The 24,364-nt window shown below is 42.2% G+C and overlaps 2 protein-coding genes across 2 annotated transcripts; both read left to right on the top strand.

The window, feature by feature from the left end:
* The first annotated feature begins 2,046 nt into the window (after nucleotides 1–2,046).
* LOC117702169 (NKAP-like protein) lies at nucleotides 2,047–3,615 on the top strand. Its single transcript, XM_034493457.2, has one exon. It carries the CDS (start codon nucleotides 2,109–2,111, stop codon nucleotides 3,315–3,317), a length of 1,209 nt encoding a protein of 402 aa, XP_034349348.1. The 5' UTR covers nucleotides 2,047–2,108; the 3' UTR covers nucleotides 3,318–3,615.
* Nucleotides 3,616–15,799: 12,184 nt separating this feature from the next.
* LOC117702170 (zinc finger and SCAN domain-containing protein 26-like) lies at nucleotides 15,800–24,228 on the top strand. Its single transcript, XM_076706394.1, has 6 exons — nucleotides 15,800–15,959; nucleotides 20,531–20,605; nucleotides 20,731–20,790; nucleotides 21,613–21,930; nucleotides 22,188–22,293; nucleotides 22,766–24,228. Exons 2-6 carry the CDS (start codon nucleotides 20,591–20,593, stop codon nucleotides 22,882–22,884), a joined length of 618 nt encoding a protein of 205 aa, XP_076562509.1. The 5' UTR covers nucleotides 15,800–15,959; nucleotides 20,531–20,590; the 3' UTR covers nucleotides 22,885–24,228.
* The last annotated feature ends 136 nt before the right edge of the window (nucleotides 24,229–24,364 follow it).

The raw sequence follows: 24,364 nt of genomic DNA, 5'->3' as shown, positions 1-24,364 counted from the left end.
TAAACTAATGCGTCTATGTTAGCAGAAGTCTGTGACCCTAAGTAAAATAAGGCTCTGGAATTCACTTAGCTCAGAAATTTAAACTCAAACTTTGGTTCTAGAAGTGATTTGGGTTTTGCTTCCAATAGGGAGAAACAGGATTGTTTGCTAAGTCGCCAGCAACTGAGCCTTTGGGTACGAATACTCTACCTGTCGCGGCCCATACTGCCCAGCTTGGCGGCCACTGTGTTGCAGACCGTTCTGCCCCACGCTTTGGGGCCAAAATGTCGCGGACTGCTCTGTTGCTCTGGTCTGGTGTGTCGTTTATTGTCTCCTTATTGTACCCCTTATTGTCTCTCCTTATTGTCGCACTTCATGTCTCTCTTTCATTGTCTCTCTCATTGTGGGGAAGTCCGGGGTATTTATACACTTTGCCACGTGCCTTGCAGGTGTGGATATGACGTAAGCCTTACAGGTGTGGATAGCGTGGATAGCACGTGCGCCTTGCAGCTGTGGGCACTAAACAGCAAATCAAGATATGTGGGATAAACAAAATGTTTATCAGACTGTGCTTCAGCTGTTGTAGGCTGTTGAAAACGAAGTCTCATGTCAGGATATATGGCTCGAGATGGCTGCAAAGATGATAGCTGCTTTCTAGCCGCTTTCTGCCAAAAGTCGGCTCCCGACATCTACCAATACTAACCAGTATCCCCAACACTCTTCTACTTTTTGATGCAGAATGTCATAAGGTTGCTTGAGTTTTCTTAGTTATGGGATTGTAGATCTGCCACAGCACCAAATAGCTGACAAGTCCCATTGAGGCAGGTAGTCAGAGGAGTACAGGTAATAGGAATCCTTCACTAAGCAGAAAAGATGGAGGCAGGAATGAAAAAGAGTGGTGAGCCACATGGTGGTAAACCCAAGAATCTAAGAAAAGAGCTAACAAAACTCTAAGAGAAGAGATGGGTGTGTTCCAGAGTTCGGGGCCACTGAGGAAGACTGAAAGACCCAACCCAAATTTAGATTAAAATCAACGAATTTATTCTTAACTAATAGCAAGATGGACACAGTCTTATGAACAAATCCAGGAACATAACGGTAAGCATAAAGGTGGACATTACAGTTATTTCCCCTCTATGAAATCCACAGCTGTGTGGGAAAATTGCTTTGCTCCCTTAACTATCTCTTATTCCCTTACACAAGGATAGAGAAAACTGCTCATCCGCTTTCCCACAGAGATAAGAGGGTTTACAAAAGCAAATTATCTCATATCAGAGGCCCCATTCTTTCATTCTTATCTCATAGCAGTAACATCATTCTGTGGAGGATGCAGGCTGCTAGGAACTCATGGAAATTTTAGGGCAAAGATCAACAGCTATTTAAAGCGGCGCCTGGTCCAGAGTTAAGTTTTCTTAGCCATCACAGCTCTGCTTATGAAAACCTTTAATCTTGGCACTTGAGTGGTGAAGACAAAAGGATTAGGAATTCGGAATCATCTTTTGCTTGCTTAGCAAGTTCCAAGCCAGCTGGGACTGCATATGCTCCATTTAAAAATAAGCAGATAGCCTTGAGGTGGTGGCCAACGCTTTAATCCCAGTACTCCCGAGGCAGAGGCCTCTGGATCTCTGAGCTCCGCCGGGCCAGCCCAGGTCTACAGAGAGAAGGAGTTCCAGGACAGACTTGCCAGGGCTACACAGAGAAACCCTGTCTCAACAATACATACATACATACATACATACATACATACATACATACATGCATGCGCGCGCGCGCGCGCGCGCGCACACACACACACACACACACAACCAGCAGAGGGACTCATTATAATGATAATTCCTTTTGTTTCCCCTGGGGTTCAATGAAAGGAATGTAAGTCGTGAAAAATGAAGTGAGTATCCATATTATCCATAATCCAGAGGCTGAAGAGGGCTCTTACGCAGCCTCCGGGCCGCTTCGGTCACAGGCTCAGAGCCTGGGTACGAAATAGGGCTGCACGGGGCCACGCCGGAATTGACGGAACAGCAGCGGGGGCCAGTTCCTAGTGCGCCTGCGCGGTGTGGGGGTAGGGGTAGGCGGGAGCTGCGTGTTCTCTGTTGTGATTTCTGGACTAACCGTCGTTGATTCATTGAATGCGGCCCATGTCGCCTGTGCCACGATCTCGCCCTAATGAGGACACTCTGAGTTCTCAGAAAAAACGACGACGTGCCTCGGAGAGTCCACCGTCGGCGTTGCAGACTAGCCGATCCCCTCGGGGAGGCGGTTTCGGCTCCCAGGTCAGCGGGCCTGCGGGCCTCCAGGCTCCGCGGGGTGCCGAGGGCGTCCGGCCACTGCATCCCATCAGCCGCCCCAGGTCTGGAGAACGACCGCTACCGCTGGGGATCCGTACGCTTGCCTCCTCGTCCTCTCCCATCTGTGGTGGGTACCGTTACCACCACAACTATGCGGGAGACCGTTCGTGGGCTGAGGACCAGGAGAAGGAAAAGGAGGAGAGCTATAGGCAAAGGAGGCTGAAGGAAAGAGAGAGGATTGGAGAGCTGGGAGCGCCAGAGGTATGGGGACTGTCACCCAAGATTCCGGAGCCAGATTCTGATGAACATACACCAGCTGAAGAGGAGGTGAAGAATCAGAAGAGCAGCAGTTCAGATTTCACCAATGAAGAAAAAAGGACAAAGACCAGTCATTCAACAAAGAAAAAAAGAAAGAAAAAGCCTTCTAAAAGGAAGCATAGAAAATATTATGATGAGAGCAATTCAGACTCTGACATTCATTCTAGCTCTGATAGTGATAAAAAGAAAGTTAAAACCAAGAAGAAAGAGAAGAAAAAGAAACATCGGGCAAAACAACTCAAGAAGAAGAGGACTAAAAAAGAATACAATGACATAAGCTGCAAAGCTTCAGAAAAGGAATTGCCAGAAGATGCATGGATGGAACAGTCGATGAGTGCAGATAGCATGGATTTAATAGGCCCGGAAGCACCTGTAATACATACCTCTCAAGATGAGAAACCTTTGAATTATGGCCACGCTCTGCTTCCAGGTGAAGGTGCAGCAATGGCTGAATATGTAAAAGCTGGAAAGCGTATCCCGCGAAGAGGCGAAATTGGGTTGACAAGTGAAGAGATTGCCTCTTTTGAATGCTCAGGTTATGTCATGAGTGGTAGCAGACATCGCCGAATGGAGGCTGTAAGACTGCGTAAGGAGAACCAGATTTACAGTGCTGATGAGAAACGAGCTCTTGCATCCTTTAACCAAGAAGAGAGGCGGAAGAGAGAGAATAAGATCCTAGCCAGCTTTCGAGAAATGGTATACAGAAAGACAAAAGGGAAAGATGACAAGTGACCACCTGTTTCTTTCACTGCAGGACGTTTAACAACAAAAGCTTTATATGACCAAAGTAACAGTAAATGGTTTGACCATTTATCAGTGCTATTGTGCCTACTGTGTTAGTAGAAAGCACTTCTTGAGATGTCATTAGAAATTTTTACAAACACTGCAGAAGAATAACTAAAAAAGTGACTGTCACTTCAGTTACTGATTTACCTCCCTTTAAAAAAAAAAAAGTGTCTTCTGTATCCTTCCGTGGTTTTTGTGCATATGCAAGTTTGTATTTTGCAAAATAAAAGTCAGTGCTACTAAACTGAAGAGTGCTTAGTCCCCATCTGCTACGGTGGAAACCCCCCCCCCCCAACCTACCCTCCAGGGGGATTTTACTTTTTGGAGTCTTTTGTCCCAGAAGGACAAAAAGGACATAAGAAGTTGAAACTATTTGGATTCAGTGAGCAGTGTTGTTTGGACTGTAGTTAACAAGCTTGGTTAAAGAGATTGAATTTTATAACTGAAAAGTCTGGGAAACTGTTTCTAGCAAGTTAATATAACTTGGACCTTTTCCCCATCATTCTTTTCTGCAGCTCATTTTCTCTAAAGTAGTGCCCCTTGAACAAAAGAGCTGCCAAATCTCTTGAAAAAATTGTTTCTTTTTGAAGGGATTGGGCATTTGTCACTTTGACCCAATGCTGTTTCTTCATAAGATGAAAGTAGCACCAGGTGCTGTACATTGTAAAATTGAGATAGTATTGCTCTGTATCTGACCCTGTGCCACACTGTCCTCTGTTCCTACTTATCGCCAATGGGGCAGTCATGGGTTTGACCTAAATGGGATGCATATATGCAAATACCAATCATATAAATCCAATGCTAACAGTATCGTGGTAATCTGTTATATGTACCATTCTTGAAATTACTGATATAACTTTTATAACCACTTTCTTGAAGAGGTTAGTTCATTTTGATCATCAGAGCCTAGTTTAGTCTGAAAATAGATATATGTGTACTGTGTTTATCTGCAATCATTATGAAGTTGAGGTATCCCCTCCCAGAAGCAGTACTTGAAAATAGTTTCTTCACCACCTATATTTACTGAAAGCTACTGAAAGTTTTACCCACCAGTAACTTAATACAATCATACTGAAGTTGGTTTACAGTAGTTTACTTAGGGTGTCATTCATTTCCAGATTTTTATGCATTTCTTCATGGTTCTTTACTGAGTCCTATTGAAGTATTAAATGTCACTTTATCAATGAAGAATTTTTAAAACAAGATTGTCTGAGAATCACTGGATTTTCTGAAAGTTCTTCATTAACCATAGTGACCTCCCCTGACAGAGGAGAGAATAGCTCTCTGGCAGCCTTCCATTTTCTGAAGCACCAAGCCCATCTTTTCCAATCTTGTCTCAACTTCAAGCAGACTATAATAAACATCTCCCAAAGATCACTCTGAAAAATTACTTATTCTCACCATTTCAATGCCATTTTCTGTTTTCCATTTGTTTCACCACAGTGAGAAAAGTGGTTCCTAGTTACAGTTTCTCAAAAGCACCCGCCCTCAGCTGCCAGCACCCAGTGGGCACACCATGCTCCTCACCACAGTGGCTTATTTGTAGGCTCAGGGGCACTGCAGGTAGAGGCAGTATGGAGGTTACATAAGCATGTGTGTTCTCTGAAAATATCTTGGGCAGAGAAGATAGACAACCAACAAACACTTGCTGCAGTTTTGAATTTTAAAATGTGTGTGTTCATGACACGTTTGTAAAGAAAACCTTGACTTTATTGGATGAATCCTGTTTGAAATGGACATAGGGTTTATCCATAAATCAAGAGAGAAAAGCAGAAGATCCAGGGTGCTTAAGTCTTCTGAAGGGTAGATTAGAGCCACCTAGAAATAAAAACACGTGTGGAGATACAGGGGATGAGATGGTTGCAGAGCATGGAAATCTCATTTCCAAGGAAGACCTCAGAGTGAGGTGCACGGAAGAGCTGAGATGAAAGGACACCTTCATTGTTGTAACTTGCTTTAGGTCTCCCCAAGGGTGGTTGAAGGAGACTGGTGGAAGCTGAGCTTGTACATCTGCATATTCCAATTTTTAGAAACTATACCTCACTATATAGAATGGTAGACACTTTTTTTTTTTCAGTTAACAGTACATCTTGGAAATGTTTCTGTCTGTATAGTGTAAACCTAATTTTGACATGTTATTATAGTTTCCATTGTATTTAAGTATTACTGGATATAATGACTTAATGTCATTAGAAATGAACTCAAGCCAAAGAGATGTGTTGACTCGTGACATGGGGATAAAGAGCAGCCCTGATGGAGAGACAGCGGGTTAGTGGCCCAGGCAAGGGCAAGGGCAAGGGCAAGGACTGTGAAGGCTTTCGGAAGCAAGTTGTGGTCACTCCCTTTCATCAGCTGTGAGTACCAGCCTTGAAATAGATTTTCTCTGTATAAATATTTATTGGATAAAGAGGAAAGCAGTGTTTCGCATGTTGTAAATAAGTGGATAAATCTGTAATTGCCCTTAGCCACTGACACCATAGAACTTATGATCTACTGTGGTCAAACTTGAAAAAGGTTAAATAATTACAAGTTGCAGCACACTATGGGGGAAAAGGCTATAAAGTCTAAGAAATCGGCTTTTCTGGGACAACTAGTGACAAGCTAAAGGTCACACGTAAGGTCCATGCTTTGGTTTGAGTAGGTACTGCTGTGGTCTTTTCTATCATGATTCATCGGGTCACAGACCAACAACATTCTAATTTCCCAACATGCTTTATATCTTTGTTTTACTGGTTGAAAGTGGTTTTTTTTCCCTTTTTCAAGAGGAAGGCATCTTTTCCGTTATTTCCGATTTTGCAGTTATTTAATATGAAGTGTTCTCTCTGGTGTTTGGCTGTTTTATATGGAGGATGCTGTTATAAAAACTCTTCAAGTAACAAAAAGCTAACTTCTTATCAACTGTTTTGCAGACATTTCTCTTCTTTTTACTTGGTTTTCTGATCTTTGTCTTTCTCACTTGAGAAAAGGGGCCATCTGAGCAATCCGGCTTCTCAGTGTGCACAGTGGTTCTCTTGTGCAGCCTGCTCACCTGCCATCAAAGAGTGACCTGATGGGTACATCTGCCTTTAAAAAGATGTGTAATTTGATTGTATATCCCATTTCCCTCAGGAGGCTATGATATAAAGAGACAGCAGCTTTTTCTTTGAAGTGATTTTTCATGGAATAATGGAACTGTGGGTTGTAGAATAAAAGTAGGACAAATTCTAACATTTGAAGAAATCATTAGAGTCGCCTCCCACCTACACACACATTAACTTATAATTGTACATTTTAACACACACACACTCCCCCACCCCCGACACCCCTTTTTGAGGCAGGGTTTTGTTATATAGCCCAGGCTTACCTTGAATCTTGAACTTACTCTGTAGCCCAGGCTACCCTCCAACTCAGAGGTCACCTGGGGTTATAGGCATGGATCACATGCTTGACTTTAGAATCAGGTTATTAGCAAACTCCACTGATTCCGGAAGTTTATCAATTCTCCAGTATTAAACAGAGTTTAGTTGGTATGGAAAAAGTTAATTAGTGCCACAGCTGCTGATTAACTTATAATTGTACATTTTTAAGCATAATTTTCTCATCAACCATTATGTATAAGTTCACAAAATTACAGTACTTCATAAAATATGAAAATCTCACATAAAGAGGTCCTAAAATAAGTATTTTTGTGATAGCTCTGTGTGTGTGTGTGTGTGTGTGTGTGTGTGTGTGTTTGTGTATGTTGTTTGGTTGGGTTTGGGCATTTTTCAAGGCAGGGGTTTCTCTTTCTCTGTATATCCCTGGCTGTCCTGGAACTCAATCTATAGACCAGGCTGATCCTGAACTCAGAGATCCATCTCTCTCTGCCTCCTGAGTGCTGGCACTAAAGGCATGTGCTGCCACCACCTGACTCTCTCTCTCTCTCTCTCTCTCTCTCTCTCTCTCTCTCTCCTCTCTCTCTTCTCTCTCTCTCTCTCTCTTCTCTCTCTCTCTCTCTCTCTCTCTCTCTCTCTCTCTCTCTCTCTCTCTTCTCTCTCTCTCCTTTCTACATCTCTAGCACTGTGTTGTAGAAATGGCTCTGTGATTAAGGATACCATCTGTTCTTTCAGAGGACCTGGAGTCAGTTCCCAACACCCACATGGATGCTCACAGTTGTCGATACCCCCAGTTAAGGAGATCCAGTGCCATCTTCTGTCCTCTGCAGACACCAGACACAAACATAGTGCACACATACATGCAAGAAAACACACAAGATATATTTTTTAAGTATATGTAACACAAAGATATTTCTGATCCTTAACTATTAACAGCTTGGTAAGAATTGAACCTGGTAATACACACGTGCAATACTAGCATTCAGAAAGCAAAGTGTCACAAAGTTCTCCAAAAAATAGATTTGGCAAAATTCCTTTTTTATTTTTTTTTACATTCATTTATTTTCTACGTGCATATAAGTTTTTGTTTTATTTTGTTTGTATTTTGTTTTTCCATCCAAAAGTGGATTTCAGGTATTAAGTTCAGGTATGTCGGGCTAGGCAACAAGTGCCTTTGCCTCCTGAGCCATCTTGCTGGCCCAGATTTGGCAAAATTCTTGTCTTTGGCCTGTGGTGGGCAGACATTATAAGAAAGCCTGCTTTTCCAAATTTATCCCTGCTGCTTTCCTTCCACAAACCAGTTCCAAAGGCTCTGCACCCCTCCTTCAGGAACAGGCACAGCAATCTACACCTCATTTTCTGTCCTAGTTAGATTTGCATGACTGTGACACAATGCTTGTGACAACTTAAAGTAGGGAAGCTGCATTCAGGCTCACTTTCAGAGACTTTAGGCTGTGACAGGCAGGGCATCATGGCCGGGGACAGGTGTCATTGTTAGTATTCGGTCTAAACTCCACCTCCACAGTTACCTGGCAACTGCCAGGTAGGCCTGACCCACTATAAAAGGGGCTGCTTGCCCCCTCCTCACTCTCTTAATCTCTTACTCTCTTACCCTCTCTCTCTCTCTTACTCTCTTGCCTCTCTGTCCCCTCCCCCCTTCCTCTCTCTTCGCGTGGTCATGGCCGGCCTCTACTTCTCTCTCTCTCTCTCTCTCTCTCTCTCTCTCTCTCTCTCTCTCTCTCTCTCTCTGCCTCTACTACCCTCCTGGCTCCCCTCCCCATGCCCTCAATAAACTCTATTCTATATTATACCGGTGTGTGACTGATCCCTCACGGGAAGAGATGCCTCTACATGGGCCCACTGAGACATCCCCTTCCCCATACCTCTCCACACACCCACAGAAACATACTCTATTTGTCTCTTTATCTTTTTATAAACACTTCAGTCATTATGTTCACTTCATAGCAGTCAGGAAAGAAAAACGAGCTGAGGTCCTCATATTCCCTCAAGAGCGTGCAAGCCCTTGGTGACCTGGGTTTCTTCCATTAGGCTCTTCATGAAAGTTTTAACACAACCCAACAACAATGCAGGCTGGATATAAGGCTTCAAAATGTTAGTCTTTGAAGAACAAAATACAAACCCCTGCGTAGTCTAACAATCTCAGCTAGATTTTTATGGGGTGTTTCATACTTTACCATTAACGGGAAGCTTGGGTTGACAATTCATTTTTTATATACAGGAAGTGTCCCCCAGTTCTTATTTTATTACTTCCTCTTTCGGTCAGAAATGCATACTGGTTTACTAAAATCGTTTTTCAAAATTCAGAGAAACGGGGGCCAGGGAAACCAGTTCAGTTGAGCGAATTGCTGCCTGAGCATGAGGACCTAAATGCAACCCTAACAGTGGCATAAAGCCAGCCATGGTGGTGAACTTGTGAATCCCAACACTAAGGAGGCACATCCCTGAGGCTGCCCGGCTTAATTGGCAAGCCTTGGGACTTTAGAAACAATTACAGAATGTGTTTCTAAGAACAAAGTGAATGGCTCCTGAAGAACAACATCTGAGGCTGACCTCTTCTCTCAGTATGTACACACACCCACACAGAGGGAGGGGAAGGGGGGGGGAGAAACACAGAGAGAGAAACACAGAGAGAGAACAGAACAGAAAACATTACTATAGTGTGGTGGTGTGATTGGCAGTGTGGGGTAGTACCTGGGAGATTTTTAGCTGTTTGAGAATTATTTCTGTGGTTCTGAGTTCTACTTCCTCCCTCAGGGTGTTCAGACCATGTTGGACTGCAGAGCTGGAAAAAGAAAAAAAAAAAAAAAAAAAAAAAAAAGGTGGGGTCTGCAGGAGCCTGAACCAGCTGAGAGCGCTGGCGGGCAGAGGCCTTCTCAAGGATTTTAGTGTTAAAGATTATATTCAATGAAACAGCTCTCTTTTATGATATTCAATGATTCAGTGAAACAGCTTGTGCACATACATCTTATTTGGTGTGAATCAAGGGCTATATTCATTAACCTTGGATAGTGATAAGAGGTTCTTAGAGTGAGGCTTAAAAGTTCTGGGAATACCTCATTTGCACAGAGAGGCATTCCAAGAATCCCAGGTCTTTGCTGAGCAGGTTCTTATCAGAAAGGAAGAAGTTGAACCTGTAATTTTGCCAAGGACTATACGGCATTCCTCAGGTAGAAGATTGGGGGTTGGGCTCCCCAGATCAGGCAGAGAAGAGGAAGCCTGCCCCACTTCAAGAAAACGGAGTCCTCCATTCCTCACCAAGCTCAGGAAAGCAGTCTGGACATGGTAGACTACAACCTTAGTATCAAGGTGCAACATCTCCACACTGACTCCAAGTTGAATCTTCACAGAGTAGAGAGATAAAAGACTCTAGCAGTTGGCCTCTGACCTCCATATGCATGTTGTGGTTCACATGTGCACACACACATAAACAAACACTTGTATAAAACACACATTAAATAAAGTGGAAAGACACAGGGCCATCTGACTTGGATGATCCCACAAGAGAGACTGATCTCTGAGCTCCATTTTTGCTGTTTTACCTAACTGGGGAGGCACTCAGGCCCTGCCTATCCTCTTCTCAAGGCTGGTACTGGGTAAGGCCAGAGGAGGAAACTGGGTACCAGCACTGTTTCTCCAGCCATCAGACACTAAGACAACTGAAATTCAATTCGAATTGGGCAGCAACATCTGGAAAGATATTGGAGATGCATTCTCAATGGCTTTTGAATGGGGGTCCCAAATCTAGGACTACACATATTTCTGACAGTACAATAAAAATCCAATGAAGCCCATGCAAATTCCTAAAACAATTTTATGAGTTGTATCAGAAATTGCCAATATGGATCCTGAAGCCCTGGAAACTGTCATGATGGTGAGAATGATCTGTTTCACAAAGCATCTCTGACATTAGGAAGAAATTCCAAAGTAGGGAAGAGTGTGGGCATGAGCCCTCTTTGTTGGTAGACAGTGTGTAACAACCAGGAGCTCAGTAAGAGTCAGACCTCCATTGTCTTCCAAGAAGAAAGGACTTTGGGAATCTAAGGAAACAGCAGTAAGGCTTTAGAAGTTCTTCATTGCAGGGCCAGAGAGATGGCTTAGTGGTTAAGAGCACTGGCTGTTCCTCCCAAGTTGGATTCATAGCACCTACATGGTGGCTCACAACTGCCTGTATCTCAGGGAATCTGATACCTTCTCCTGACCTCCCTGAGCACCTAGCAGCAACTGATACACAGACAGGCATGCAGATAAAATACCTACACACATACAATAAATAATCATTTTTAAAAACTTAAAGATCTTCAGCAAGCCTATTGTAAAGTCAATCATGAAGAGGTGGGTGGATGTGAAACAAGGCCAGAAAAGAAGAAAACTAAAATCCCTAGTTGCCCAGGAAGCTAGTTGACTCACAAATTCCTCTATAATACAAATTCCCAGATACCACAAAGTACTGCTAATTAATTTTTTCCCAGAAGACCAGCAGCATCTGCAGGTTCCTCAAGAACAGTGGTTCTCAACCTTCCTAGTGCTGTGACCCTTTAATCCAGTTCCTCACTTGTGGTGACCCCCAACCATAAAGTTATTTTCATTGCTACTTCATAACTGTAATTTTGCTAATGGTGTGAACCATAATGTAAATATTTTTGGACACAGAAGTTTGTCAAAGGGGTCATGACCCACAGGTTGAGAATCAGTCCTTTACACCACTCCTGGTGATTCACTTTGAAAGAAGGCTCTGTTAGGTATGGCCTGATGAGATCCCAACTGAAATAAATCCTGAAGTCTAGGAATCTGAGGAGCTAACTAAGATCCAATGGAGACAAAAAAAAAAAAAATCTGACTGGTAATTCAAATTTTCTTTTTTTCTTTTTTTTTTATTCAATATTTTATTTATTTACATTTCAGATGCCATTCCCCTTCCCCATTTCCCCCACCCATTGATCCCCTATCCCATCCCTCCTTCTCCTTTTTGCCTTTATACTGTTTAAATTACATGCAAGTATTAAGGTCAGTTCTAGGTTGAGGAACTAGCAATACAATAGATGCAAATAGTCTAGGAACAAGGAAGATAATCAAAGAACATGCACGACAATAAACAGAGTCCTGTGATCACTCCTGTGATCACTATTTCTAAGGGATTATCAGGATGATCAAAATATCTGAGCCTACTTCCCTGTCCTAGCCCAAAGTCATTTTCATGCCTAAAGCCTACTTCTTTGTTCTAGCTTAAGATTTAGATTTCTGCCTGAAATTACTTTGTTGTTCCAGCCCAATGTCCGATTCTTGCCTGCAGTCCATTTCCTTGTCCTTGGCCTATGTCAGATTCCTTCCAAAACAGCCCATTTCCTTGTCCTTGGCCAATGACAGATTCCTGCCAGGCAGCCCACAAAGCTTTCCACGTCTCCCCTTTTTATTGCATAAACCAGACTGAGACTGTTCTAGGCCATTTCTGACAAGAAAGCCTTCCTTACCCGTTGTAGAATATGCATTATCATAAGCAATGCACTTCTGTGTTAGGTTGGTAAGGCTCTGTGCAGAATCTTACCATCCTTGGCTTGCCAGCCTGTTAAATTAATAACTCTGTCTGGGGGGTCCATTATCAGTTTCAAGTCATGTACTTTGGCTGCTAGCCTGTTGGTATAGTTAGAGACAAGCTTTAACATGATGGGCAGGAATAAAAGTATTCCCAGGACAAGAAGAGCTAGCATGACCAAGCTATATATGCCATTCCTGAGATTTGGCTAAAACGGAAATATTGACCTCAGGCCATGGGTAACTTTATCAGCATTATCTGAAGCATCAAAGCTCAACAGAGCAGCATTTTTTTAAATTCATAATCTCACTATGCAAAGTTGGCACATCCAGAGAGGTGTTGGGATTATGCCAAATACCCTACAGGTGTCTTTAAACTTTTTTCTAATTATAATGGCACTCATTGTAAATTTTAGATGTAACACTACTCTGTAATAGTACTACACACTGTAATAGTAATAGTGTAAACACTATTTGTCATGACACTTGGGATGGCTCCTAACTCTTGAATCCTGAACCTTCTTCAGATAATTTGAATAGGTTATAGAGCATCATCCGTTGTTCCAGATACCTATATAAATCCTTTTGTATACTCAATACATTAGTAACATTTTTTTTGTTAGATGGTTAACAAAAATAGTTGTCTTAACTCCTTGTGTCAATGCTATTGCAAAAGCAGTGGTGCTAGCAATTAATGAAATTAACGCTGTTATACCAGCAATAATCAAGCCCGCTACTCTTTTGCTTCTGCGTAAAGCTTAACTCACTTCTTCCAGCACTTTCAAGCTTTTTTTAAAGAATCAAGGTTTTCTAATACTCAGGGCAGTAAGACAAAAGCTGGTTGATAAACCCCCATAACAGATATGCCAGGTTTCAACACACTAACACAATTGAAAATTATACAGTCAATGCAACTTACAATAAATACTGTAGAAGAAACAAAACCAATTTTAGATTGACAATTACAAGAGCCTTAAAACATGAACTAACCCTTGTTTGAAATCCAGATCCTGTTCTAACTTTATCTCTTGCTATCATAACATCATAGTGAACTACAGCTAACTTTCAAATATGTCTCTGAAAATGTCCAGATCCAGCCTTTCAAGTGTAGACAGTTATTTCCAATATTGGATTGATTTCTAGACCAGTACATGATTGAGTCCTAATAGCTGGTCACCTTTAAGAAAAATAAAACAAACATTATAACTTCTCTTTTTGATTCTCTGTCCCACAAGGTCTAAAAACTTGAGGCAAGGCAGCTTGTTCTATCTGAAATATAGGCATATACGAAATAAGAATTTTTAGGTTAAGAGCACCCCAGGGTCTAAACCACCAGCCTGGGAGCACATAGGGAGGGACCCATGACTCCAACTATATATGTAGGGGAGGGTGACCTTGTCAGGCATTGGTGGGAGAGGAGATTCTTGGTCCCATGAAGGACAAACACAGAGTGGGGGGGGGGGAATGTAAGGGTGGGGAGGTGGGAGTGGGGGGGTAGGTGGGGGCACAGCCTCATAGAAGCATGAGAAGGGGGGATGGGATAGGAGGTTTCTGGGTGGTGGGGGAAGTGGGGTAAGGGAATAAAATCTGAAATGTAAATATAATACCCAATTTAAAAAAAAAAAACAAAAAAAAAGATTTTTTTAGGTTAATTTCTGAAATAGGACTTGTTGGTAATATACTCATGTATTGCAATAATATTACTCATATAGAATCCCCTGTCTCATGAGTACATTTATATAAGACATGCAGGAAATTCTTAATATTTTGCTAGTTATATACTCTGCTATTTTCAGCCAGTACAGTCTGATGAACCACAGTCCCTGGAACTCCTCAATTTTTTATTACTAGAATTAGAGGATTCTTTTCATCTTTGAATGGCTGGAACCAGACTTAACAGTTTACAATTCTAAACTGTACAGATGTTAGAATTTTGGAGGATTAAATGGCCTAAGGGTGTGGTTTAGAATTTAGAATTCAATGACATTTGAAGAGAAGAAGGATCAAGATGTGCCAACTTTCTTCCTAAGTGTGTGTGTGCTGCCGCTGCAGAAGGTCAGAAGAACCACTGGATGCCCTAGAGCTGGAGTTGTAGGCTATAATAAGCTGAGAGCCTAACTGTGGTGAACTGGGTCCTCTAGAAGAGCAGCAAGGCTCCTCACATCTGGACCATCTCTCTGGGTTAAGATTTAAAAGCCCTAATATTGAAAGGAGACATGCTGCAGCAGGATGCCAATGACTTTCAGGTAACTGGAAACTAGGAGACTTTAAACTATTTACCAGGACTATTAGCCTGCAAGGCCCAAATCTGTCAGCAGGCTGAGAAATTATTGGGTTTCTTCCTCTAACCTGGAAAAAGGAGCCTGCTTGAAAAGAAGTAACTGACAATTAGACAAATGGGGAACAAAAATCTGCAATTCTCAGGCAATGAACATATTCCTGGGCTACTGTAGAATTTTATCCCAATTTTTGATCTCACGGCTAAGCCCCTTTATGAAGTTTTGAATAGACCCAGAAATATTTATGAGTTTTGAACTTTTGAAAGGGGATTTGACATCTGCTCCTACTGTGGGGATTTTAGGCTTGCAAAAGTCTTTTCAGTTACATGAAAAGGGTGGAGTTCTATTGTGTGTTCTCACTCAAATGATTGGAGATAAACCTCAAACTATGGACTATTTATCAAAGTACATGGCTAATAGGGGTGAGGAGGATGATAGGGGACTTTGTGTTCGACACTATAGGAAGGACTTAAATGATTTGTTTGTTCTGAGTTAATCTGCACACAAACCATCTTAATGCCAGGTTTATTATGAGTTAACTTTACACACCATTGGCTTAAAGGACTGTAGAGCACATAACTGACACCACCAGACATTAGCCAGACTAAGCTCTGTTAGCTGCCTAGGTTCGAAGTCAAAACAAGATAAGCATAAGATAACAAAGTTAACTTCTGCAGCAGCAGCAGCACCAACACACACACACACACACACACACACACACACACACACACTTTAGAAAGAAAATTGTCACATCTTGACCCATCTTCTCTTCAAAGATCATGGAATTTTAAATTCTAAACTCCACACTCAGGCCAAACAAGATAAAGAAGGCACCGATAGGAGATTTGGAACTTGGTGGAGAAAGGGTGGGGGAAATGAAGAATAAACTTGAGCATTAATTATCAACTTTGGTTCTCTAGAAAACTGATGGTTTGAGATGAGGTATTAAGGTGACTTCTTTGGAGTGGTCATTTTAGATCCAATTTACATGATCATGCCAGCTTTTGGCTAAAGCCTAACCTAAAGATTCAATTTCTGTGTCTGTTTGTTAGTGGCTGTGATTACAGCCCGAGCTTTGTTATTCTAGTCATAGAAATGACGTCTGTGTGTGAAAACAGTCAAATGAAATGATCTGTTTTATGTAAACGAAATGTTTCAACTTGGACCCAGTCAGGACACCACCGAGTTGAGTCCTGGTCCTCCCATTTTCCTAGAGCGGAGCCGGAAGCTACTGGGCTGGAACACCGACTTTGAGAGACGTGTGACTGACCCTGCGGCCAGGGCGGGAGCACGTACAGCGATCGGGTTCCAGCGGAGAGAGAACGCAAACTTGGGGCTGTCGAGCGGCAGGTCTGACTGATACGCAGAAACTCACCACACCTTGGAGCTGGGAGAACCAGAAGCTGGTGCGTGACAGAAGCTACGGGGCATGGGAGAGGGAGGAGGCTCAGGACGTAGTTGTTTGGCAGTTCCTGCTGTTGCGCAGGCTTATTCTGGAACACACCGTGTAGCTCAAGCTGACCGCAAACTCCAGAATATCTCCTGCTTCAGCATTCTAATGCTGTTATTGCCAGCACTCCTGGGTTCTGTTGCTTTTATTTTGTTGTGAGGGGTTTTTTTTTCCCTTTTTCTTTATTTTTTTCTTTTCTTTCTTTCTTTTTTTTTTTTTTTTTTTGTGTGTGTTTTTTGAGAGGGTTTCGTGAAGCCCATGTTGGCCTCATGTGGCGGAGGATACTCTTGATTTGAACGCCTGTTTATCTTCCCACCTCCGAGCTCTGAGCTCATAAGGTGGCGCTGCCACACGTGGCTTCTGCATGTTTAAGTAGTTAAGTAATTATCACTGTAAGTAAATAGAATATTTGAGTAGATAATCCAAAGTAGATGGGTAGACGTAGGCCGCTTTAAAAGGCATACGTGAGAGAACAGAGAATATAGAGGGCCTAAAGCTGGAGCTTGTCTGTCTTATTTACGGAATAAAGAGAGCACCAGAGTATTTCCAGCGCAGTGAATAAGATTTCCACAAAGGATAAGTACGCGGACAAAGTGGGCATTTGGTTTGTGTGAGTAATTTGGTCTTGGGGTGAAAGAAAGAAGGACATACTGTAACAGGTTTTGTAACTGGACATCCATGATGTGGATAGATTGAAGGATGGGCAGAAATGAAATCAAGAATGGGTTGCAAATCAAAGTTGGGTGCAATTAAAAACCTGCATGTGAGCATAGGGACTGACTTTTATAATCTTAGCACTTGGGAGGAGAATTGCCCATTGTTGACTAGGGAGTGAGATCCTTGGGAAAAAGGAAAACTGGCAGGAAATCTGGCAGGAAATGGAGACTGACTGCTGTGATAGCTGTGGCTAGGTGGATCCATAGCTTTTGCCTCTGGATCAGATGCACTCACACAAGAGAGAAGGAAAAAAATAAATTCACAATTTTGGGTCTGTATAATTAAAAAAAGGAGTGGGGGGATCAAAGGTAAGTTCAGTCCAGTGTTGGTGGCGCTCGCCTTTGATCCCAGCATTTGGGAGGCAGAGGCAGTAAGATCTCTGTGAGTTCAAAGCCAGCCTGATCTATAGAGCAAATTGCAGGACTAGCAGAGCTACACAGAGAAAACGGGAGGGGGGGGGGAGCAAAAAAAGAAAACAAAACCTGAAGATTAGCTTTGAAACCTGTGTAAAATCATAAATTCCTCAACTCACCAAGTTTCGTCTGTAGTGTAAGATTGGAGGTGGCTCTTGGGTGTTGTGGAGATTGAGTGAGCAAGGGGAACACAGGGGTGGGGGGAGCAGCTCTGTTGGCTTGTTGGTTGTGACATGAGCTGTGACTAATCAATAAGAAGACAAAGTTTAAGGGGTTTTCGCTGTAAGAGCGGCATATATAAGGAACCAAGAACAAACAACAACAAATGTAACACAAGTTTGGTCGTTAAAGCATAAGAAAGATTTAGACCATATTACATGTGTTAAACTTGATGGTGATGGCAACTCACTGTATGCGGCAGGCTTCATTTCCCCCTTAGGAAGATCTGAGATGTTGGAAATACTTGGTGTCAGGAAGACCAGCTTTAGAGCAGTGGTTCTCAACCTTCCTAATGCTGCACCCCATTAATACAGTTCCTCGTGTTGTGATCTCCAACCACAAAATTATTTTCATTGCTACTTTATACCTGTAATGGTGAAGCTGTTGTGAATTGTAATGTAAATATGTTTGGAGACAGCTTTGCCAAAGGAGTCACAACCCATAGATTGAGAACCACTGAATTCAAGTATTCTGAGTGGGAAAGCAAGCATGTCATCAAGAAAATATAAGAAGAGTATGTATGAGGGATATGAAGCTATAAAACCAAAAGAACTCAGGGCTGCTGGAGAGATGGCTCAGCAGTTAAGAGCACTATTGGATCTTCGAGAAGACTCAGATTCAAATCCCAGCACCCACAGGGCAGCTCAACCACTATTAACTCCAAATTCAAGAGATCTACACCCTCTTCTGGCACACATGTGATGATGCACAGACATACATGTAGGCAAAACATCCATACACCACATTTTTTAAAAAAATATACATACACACACACATACATACATATATATATACACACACACACACAATATGAAAGAAGGCAGGGAGAAATGGTCAGTCTTCTGGCTTAAATGTCAAGGTAGCTGGAGCTCCTTGACAAAGTCAAGTTAAACTACCGTGTGTATGTATATATATTTAATCACTTTGTAGAACTGAGTCACCACTAATTTTTGTGCTATGCCTGTATCAGAGCTCTTACTGCCTTTAAAAAGAGATTTGTTTTTAAATTATTTATTTATGCCCAGGTATGGGCACTCCAGTACAGTTGTTCTTGGAAGCCAGAAAGGTACTCAGCTCTCCTGGTGTTGTAGTCACTAGTGTTGTGAGCCACCCAGAAGGGGTTCAGGGAGCCTCACTGTAGTCTCTGAAAGAAACCACAGAGCCATCTCCTCAGCCCCTTTATGAGATACATTTAAAGAACTAGGACCAATTTTTATATTGACTTTGGTCAACAGATGTCTAAAAACAGATTTATTAAAATGAAAACATGACAGTTGAAAGATTGGGAAGAGGATTATTGTGTGTGGCGCGTCGTGATGAAATCCATTGTTGTACATAGTTAATAAATGCTAATTTTAAAAAGAGTAGGAAAAAAACCAAGGATTTATTACAAGGAGTACCTCATGATTATCAAGTCCTAAGATCTTCAGAGAGAATTAGCAAGCTAAAAACAGAACTGCAAATAATTTCATTTTAGTGCAAGCCAAACAGACCTGTGGCCCACAAAAGCTGGTTATTTAGTTCAAGTCTGAAGGCAAGAGACTTAGGATCCAGAAGAACTGAGTTCTCATTTCAGAGCTGAAGGAAAAAGTAAAACACTAGTATCTGACTTGAAAGCTACTAGAGAGGAAGTCTTACTCTTCTTTGTGAGCGGATGAGTCCTTTTGTTCTCAGATCTTCTATTGATCTGGCGGCAAGGCCTACTCCGTTATGAAGGCTAGCCTGTTTTAACTCTGTCTAAGACAGTCTATTAACTTAAATATTAAATCCAAAATAATTTTGATGAAATATTTTCACCTGTGTCTCACGGTGACTTATAAACTAATCACCACAGTACCAACCTGATATTTTCTGACCAATAAATATCACTTCCTTGAACTTTCTCAAGCCTCTATCAATAGGTCATGCTGCTCGGAGCCTCTCACATCCTTACTACTTGAGAGGTAGGAATGAGAGGGTTGTTTCAGCTCAGACCACATCACAAATACTAGTAATGGCTTTTAAATTTAATTATTAGGCTGTAAGCTTCCTAGCCCAGCTTCTGGAGTGTTGGGATATAGACCTGAAGTATCATCTCTGCTGTAAATGTCTGGTGTTTTGTTTTTAATGCAAGCATCAGATTTCAAGTGTTTCATCTAGCTATGTCTCCTTAATCTAAAACAGTAACCTCCAAATAGACCTTTTTTTGCTTTTTTTGCTTTGGGGGAATTAGATTCATGTCTGTTATATAGATGGACTGAGTTCTGGATTTCTCAGAAAGTTTCCTCAGTAAATTCATGATAAATAATATTTATTAAAAGTGTTCCATAGGTAATAGGGTACTTGGCATTGGTGCCTTACTATTGATGCTGCTACACTTGGTCATTTGGTTACACTTGCAACTGCCAGATACTTTTATTTTTCTCTTTATTGATACACAACAGAGTAGTTAACACGAGAACATTCTGTTCTTCCCTCGTCACCCAGTGGTTTTAGCATTCATTTGTGGCTCTCAACTGAATCATTTGAGAGTTTTATCTATTTCAATTTCTAGTTTGGGTGGCAACCTGTTGAGGACCACTCTGCCCCATGTTGGGGGTCAAAATGTCCCAGACTGCTCTGTTGCTCCAGTCCTAGGGTCAGGGTCTAGCAAGAGAGAGAGTGGAGGGAAGAAGAGGAAGAGACTTGAAGAATAGAGAGACAAGCCAGAGGGTCTGTAGTCAAGTCTTGTTTACTGTCTTATATTCTCTATCTTATTGTCTCCTCCTTATTGTCTCCTTTGCAAGGAAATCCTGGGTATTTATAAGCAGTAGCAGGAGAACACAGCTGAAGATACTTTACCACGTGCACCATGCAGCTGGGGTCACTAAACAGCAAAACAAGCTATGTGGGATAAACAAGATGTTTATCAGAGTGTGCTCAGCTGTTGTAGGCTATTGAAAAACAAGTCTCTTGTCAGGGTATGTGGCTCGAGATGGCTGCAAAGATGATAGCTGCTTTCTAGCTGCTTTCTAGCCGCTTTCTGCTAAAAGTCGGCTCCCAAAAGCAACCCTATAAAAGTTTTCTCACTTTGCTTATATATTCTTAGGAGTAGCTGCTTTGGAGAACACAAATGGCTAGAAGGAAACAACCCTCAGGAAAGATCACTTGTTGCTGTTGTTACTACTAGCAAGGCTGTTTCTGTGACTTGTGTTTTTAGGAGTGTCTCTCAGGATACAGTCTAGAGAAAAGTCTCCCAAAAAAGTGCCTCAAGCAAGGGATGGCACTGGCCTTGGTAAGTGTGTGTTCATGTGTGTTTTTCTTCTTTTCTTTTCTTTTCTTTTTTTTTTTTTTTTAACTTCTTTGAGAATTTTCAACATGTTCTGATCATATTCTGTTCCCACACATACCTCTTCCCAGATCCACCCTAACAAGCGTGCATACTCTTTGGCTCCCCTGAATCTGAAGGAGGAGCTTCAGGTAATGAGAGAATCACTATTGTTCATGGTATCAGAGGTCTGGCCTTGGGGGGGTCCTAACAGACTAAATTTAGTGACTTGTCACTCAGTCCAGTGAGAGAGATTCCTGGTAGTGAAACAAGATAAGAATCAGTTACTTAGCAAGTCCATATTGGTAAGAAACAGGAAGACAGTGTGCTTAGCCCTCCTTGTCTTCATTGCCCTGACTCAGAATTAAATGGGGAAAGGACAAAAGCTGAGATGAAGGGGTGAAGGAGAGCAAATAGCAGTCCTTGTCAATCTGTTTTTGGACAAACTGATCAGTCATTATTTAATGCTGGTTCTGTAAAGTCCTGATACCTCCAGCAAAGTCATTATGTCTGAGGCAGCCAGTGCTGGTCAGTAAATCCCATCATGGGTGATCTGTCTGCAGAGTTCTTTGTGTCTTGAAAATAATTTATTCTTATCTTGGTGACATTAGCCTTAAAAGGGGGACTAGAAGCTGTGTGTGGTGGTATAGGACTTTAATCCCAGCACTCAGTAACAGATCTCTGTGAGGCCAGCCTGGTTTATATACCAAATTCCAGGCCAGTCAGAGCCACATAGTAAGAGTGCATCACAAAAGAAAAAAGAAAAGAGGAGTGGGGCTACTAGCAAGGCTAGAGAAATTATGGACTATCAAGCTTTGTTCGCCAGTTGTCAGAGAGACATTTCTTAAATGATGAGGGTATACATCAGAGTTGAGTAGAAATCTGACTCAAAGTTTAAGGTAGCCAAGGAGATATAGTTGTAGATCCAAGTGTGTGCTTTAAGCCACTGTTAAAACTACTGTGCTTGGGAACAGGGATTCAAAGTTCAAGGGGACAGAAAAGGCGTTGGGCAGGAGCCATTGTGCAAACAGTTCAGGCAGCTGCGCTATGAGGAAAGCACTGGACCTCGAGAGGTTTTACGCCGCCTCAGGGAGCTCTGCAGACAGTGGCTGCGGCCTGAGACCCACAGCAAGGAGCAGATCCTGGAGCTGCTGGTACTGGAGCAGTTCCTGACCATCCTGCCAAGAGATCTGCAGGTCCAGGTGCTCGAGCACCACCCAGAGACTGGGGAGGAACTGGTGGGAATACTGGAAGATTTGCAGCTGGACCGTGGAAAAGCAGAAGAGCAGAAGGTAAGGGGTACAGGTGCCCATTTGCAGGAAAGTAAGAAGTGAGCCCCCAGGTCACATAGGTGGACATGAGCACAGCTGTGGGTGGGGCACTGCTCACTGCTGGTCAGTGTCAGCCTTGCCTTGCCCTTGCCATCCCCTGTGAGGCTGAAGTGTTCGGAGGCTCTCCGTTGTGCCTCTTAGCCTCTTTAAAGGTTCTCTTTTCTGACACTGAAGTGTTTTTAAAAACCAGTTTCCTAATTATCTGTACTTATCTCTAGGACTCAGCCCAAAAAACCAGACCGACTGTGTTGGTTGGAGTGCCAGCCCTTCACAGAGAAGCACAGGAGCAGCCTGAGTATGCAGTTCAGAAGCCTGAGGACAGAGGTCAGAACAAAATGGTATTTTTTTGCATTTGAGTTATGGTAAGCCAAGCAGTATCTCTGCCTTGGCACCCTTAGTATTTTGGTGTCTGTTTTTATCAGGTCTGTTGTGGCTTAATTTGTATACACAATCTGCACTGTAGCTGCTCTAGTCAGTGAAGGTTTGGTTTTGGTTTTTTGTTGTTGGTTGGTTTGTTTGTAGATATAATAAACTTAGTAGCACAGTCAAGATTTAAACAATCTACAACTCTAAACAATTTTAATGAACAGCACACCCAGGAGGAGTAGAGCTGGACCTACTTGTTGCTCTTCCCTGAGGCAAAGAATCTCAGCAGAGTTCCCTTATTCATTTCCTGTCTCCTTCCAGTCTCTGTGACCTGCAGTGCTGGGGGTGGGGTCATGTCAGTTTGCTTGGCTCTGCTTTATTACTGTTCTGTTTCTTACTTTTAGTGTCTCTCTTTCTTTTCTTGACACAGGATCTTCCTGTGTAGCTCTGGCTGGTCTCAACTACTGCTGTGTAGATCAGCTGGCCTTGAACTCTCCAGTGTCTTTGATACTTTCACTAAGTTACCTTGTATTCTTCTCTGTCACTTAAATACAAATGTATTGATATCTCCCCTCACTTAGATCCCAGCGAACTGGGTAATGCTATTCTGTTTTTTCACATGAAGGTCTATGGCCAATTTGGGAAGAGGAATAGAGAGATACAGCAGCCCCTCCCCCCAGGGAATACTGAATAATGCTGTGCCTCCCACTCTCAGGCACATTCCCCTCCAGTTTCTTTCTTCTGGGTCCCTCCTGCCTCATTCACATTCCTCCTTCCTGGCCCCCCCACTCACTCACTGTTTGGGTCAGTGTCCTCACCTGTGCTCTCATGGGAAGTCACCTTCCAGTTTCTGGCTTCTTTCTCTCTTTCCATAGTTAAAGAGTCAGGTTTTGTGCCCTGAATCTGTTCCAGGTCCTTACCTTGAGTTAACAGTACCTACTACTAACTGGGTGTTCTTACTTCTAAAGCTGCCCTCTGCTTCCCGGTTCAATATTAGAAAACCTTGCAACAATTGAAAAGGGTAGAAAACCTGCTGTTCTCCTCTGAGGGGAACACTTCATATCTCAACATGAGGTTTCTGTGAATGATTATTCTCAAGGTCTTATGATCCTGGTACTGTTGATTTATTGATAAGGACTTAAACAATTTTTTCAAGATTGCATACTACTCAGTGATAAAATTGGCACTATACTAACACATCTTCATTTCTCAAAGTACCTTCCCTGTTTAACTTGATGGTCCTTAGATGACCTAGTTTATGGTGCTTTTTGTTTCCTAGGTGACAAATCATGATCAAGAATATGCAGTCATGCTTAGTAGCTTCTGTATGTGTGATGTAGGTCACATAATAAAGTTTAGAACATTTAAAATAAATGACCTCTCACCTCAACCCCTACCCTTCCCCAAAGCCAATATGGTTAACAATTCTTGGATGTCAAGCTGGATGTGCTGGCACATGACTGTAATTGTGGGACTTGAGAGGCTGAGAGAAGAGGATTGCTGCATGGTTTAGGTTAGGCCAGGTTATTCTGCATAGTGAAACTGTATCTCAGAAAACAAAACCACAATTTCTCGTAAATCACTCCATACATATATTTTTAATAATCACAAGCAAAATTGTTTTGTTTTTTTACTGTGTGGGGATTGAAGAGATGTTTTATCTCATCTCTTAAGAAAACTTTTACAGAGGACCTGGTTTCTGTTCCCAGCATCCAAATTGTAACTCACAACATTCTGTAACTCCAGTTTCAGGGAACTGGATACCCTCTTATGGTCTCCTTGGCACTACATGCATGTTGTATATATACATGCATGCAAATAAAACACACATAACAATTTTTATATATATGGTTTTATTTAAGTATCTCCTCCTATTTGCAGATTTCTTTCCCTGAACACCAAAAAATAATTAGTGATATATATTTTATGTTTCAGGTAAAGAGACAAGGAGTGAGAATGGGAAGCTCATTGCAGGGACAGACTTTTGTGGAAGAGTGGAATCATCTTATACAATGTCTGAACCCATCGA

Source organism: Arvicanthis niloticus, unplaced genomic scaffold (genome assembly GCF_011762505.2).
Source record: "Arvicanthis niloticus isolate mArvNil1 unplaced genomic scaffold, mArvNil1.pat.X pat_scaffold_530_arrow_ctg1, whole genome shotgun sequence".
Taxonomy (NCBI): Eukaryota; Metazoa; Chordata; class Mammalia; order Rodentia; family Muridae; genus Arvicanthis; species Arvicanthis niloticus.
Note: the sequence above shows the minus strand (reverse complement) of the source record. Positions and strands in the feature narration are given on the sequence as shown.

Bases quoted from the DNA above. Each gene is read 5' to 3' on its own strand.
- LOC117702170 (XM_076706394.1), top strand. The intron at 20,791-21,612 runs GTAATGAGAGAA...GCTTGGGAACAG, and splicing joins ATCTGAAGGAGGAGCTTCAG to GGATTCAAAGTTCAAGGGGA. The intron at 21,931-22,187 runs GTAAGGGGTACA...ACTTATCTCTAG, and splicing joins GAAAAGCAGAAGAGCAGAAG to GACTCAGCCCAAAAAACCAG.
- LOC117702169 (XM_034493457.2), top strand. From the start codon at position 2,109: ATGCGGCCCATGTCGCCTGTGCCACGATCTCGCCCTAATGAGGACACT.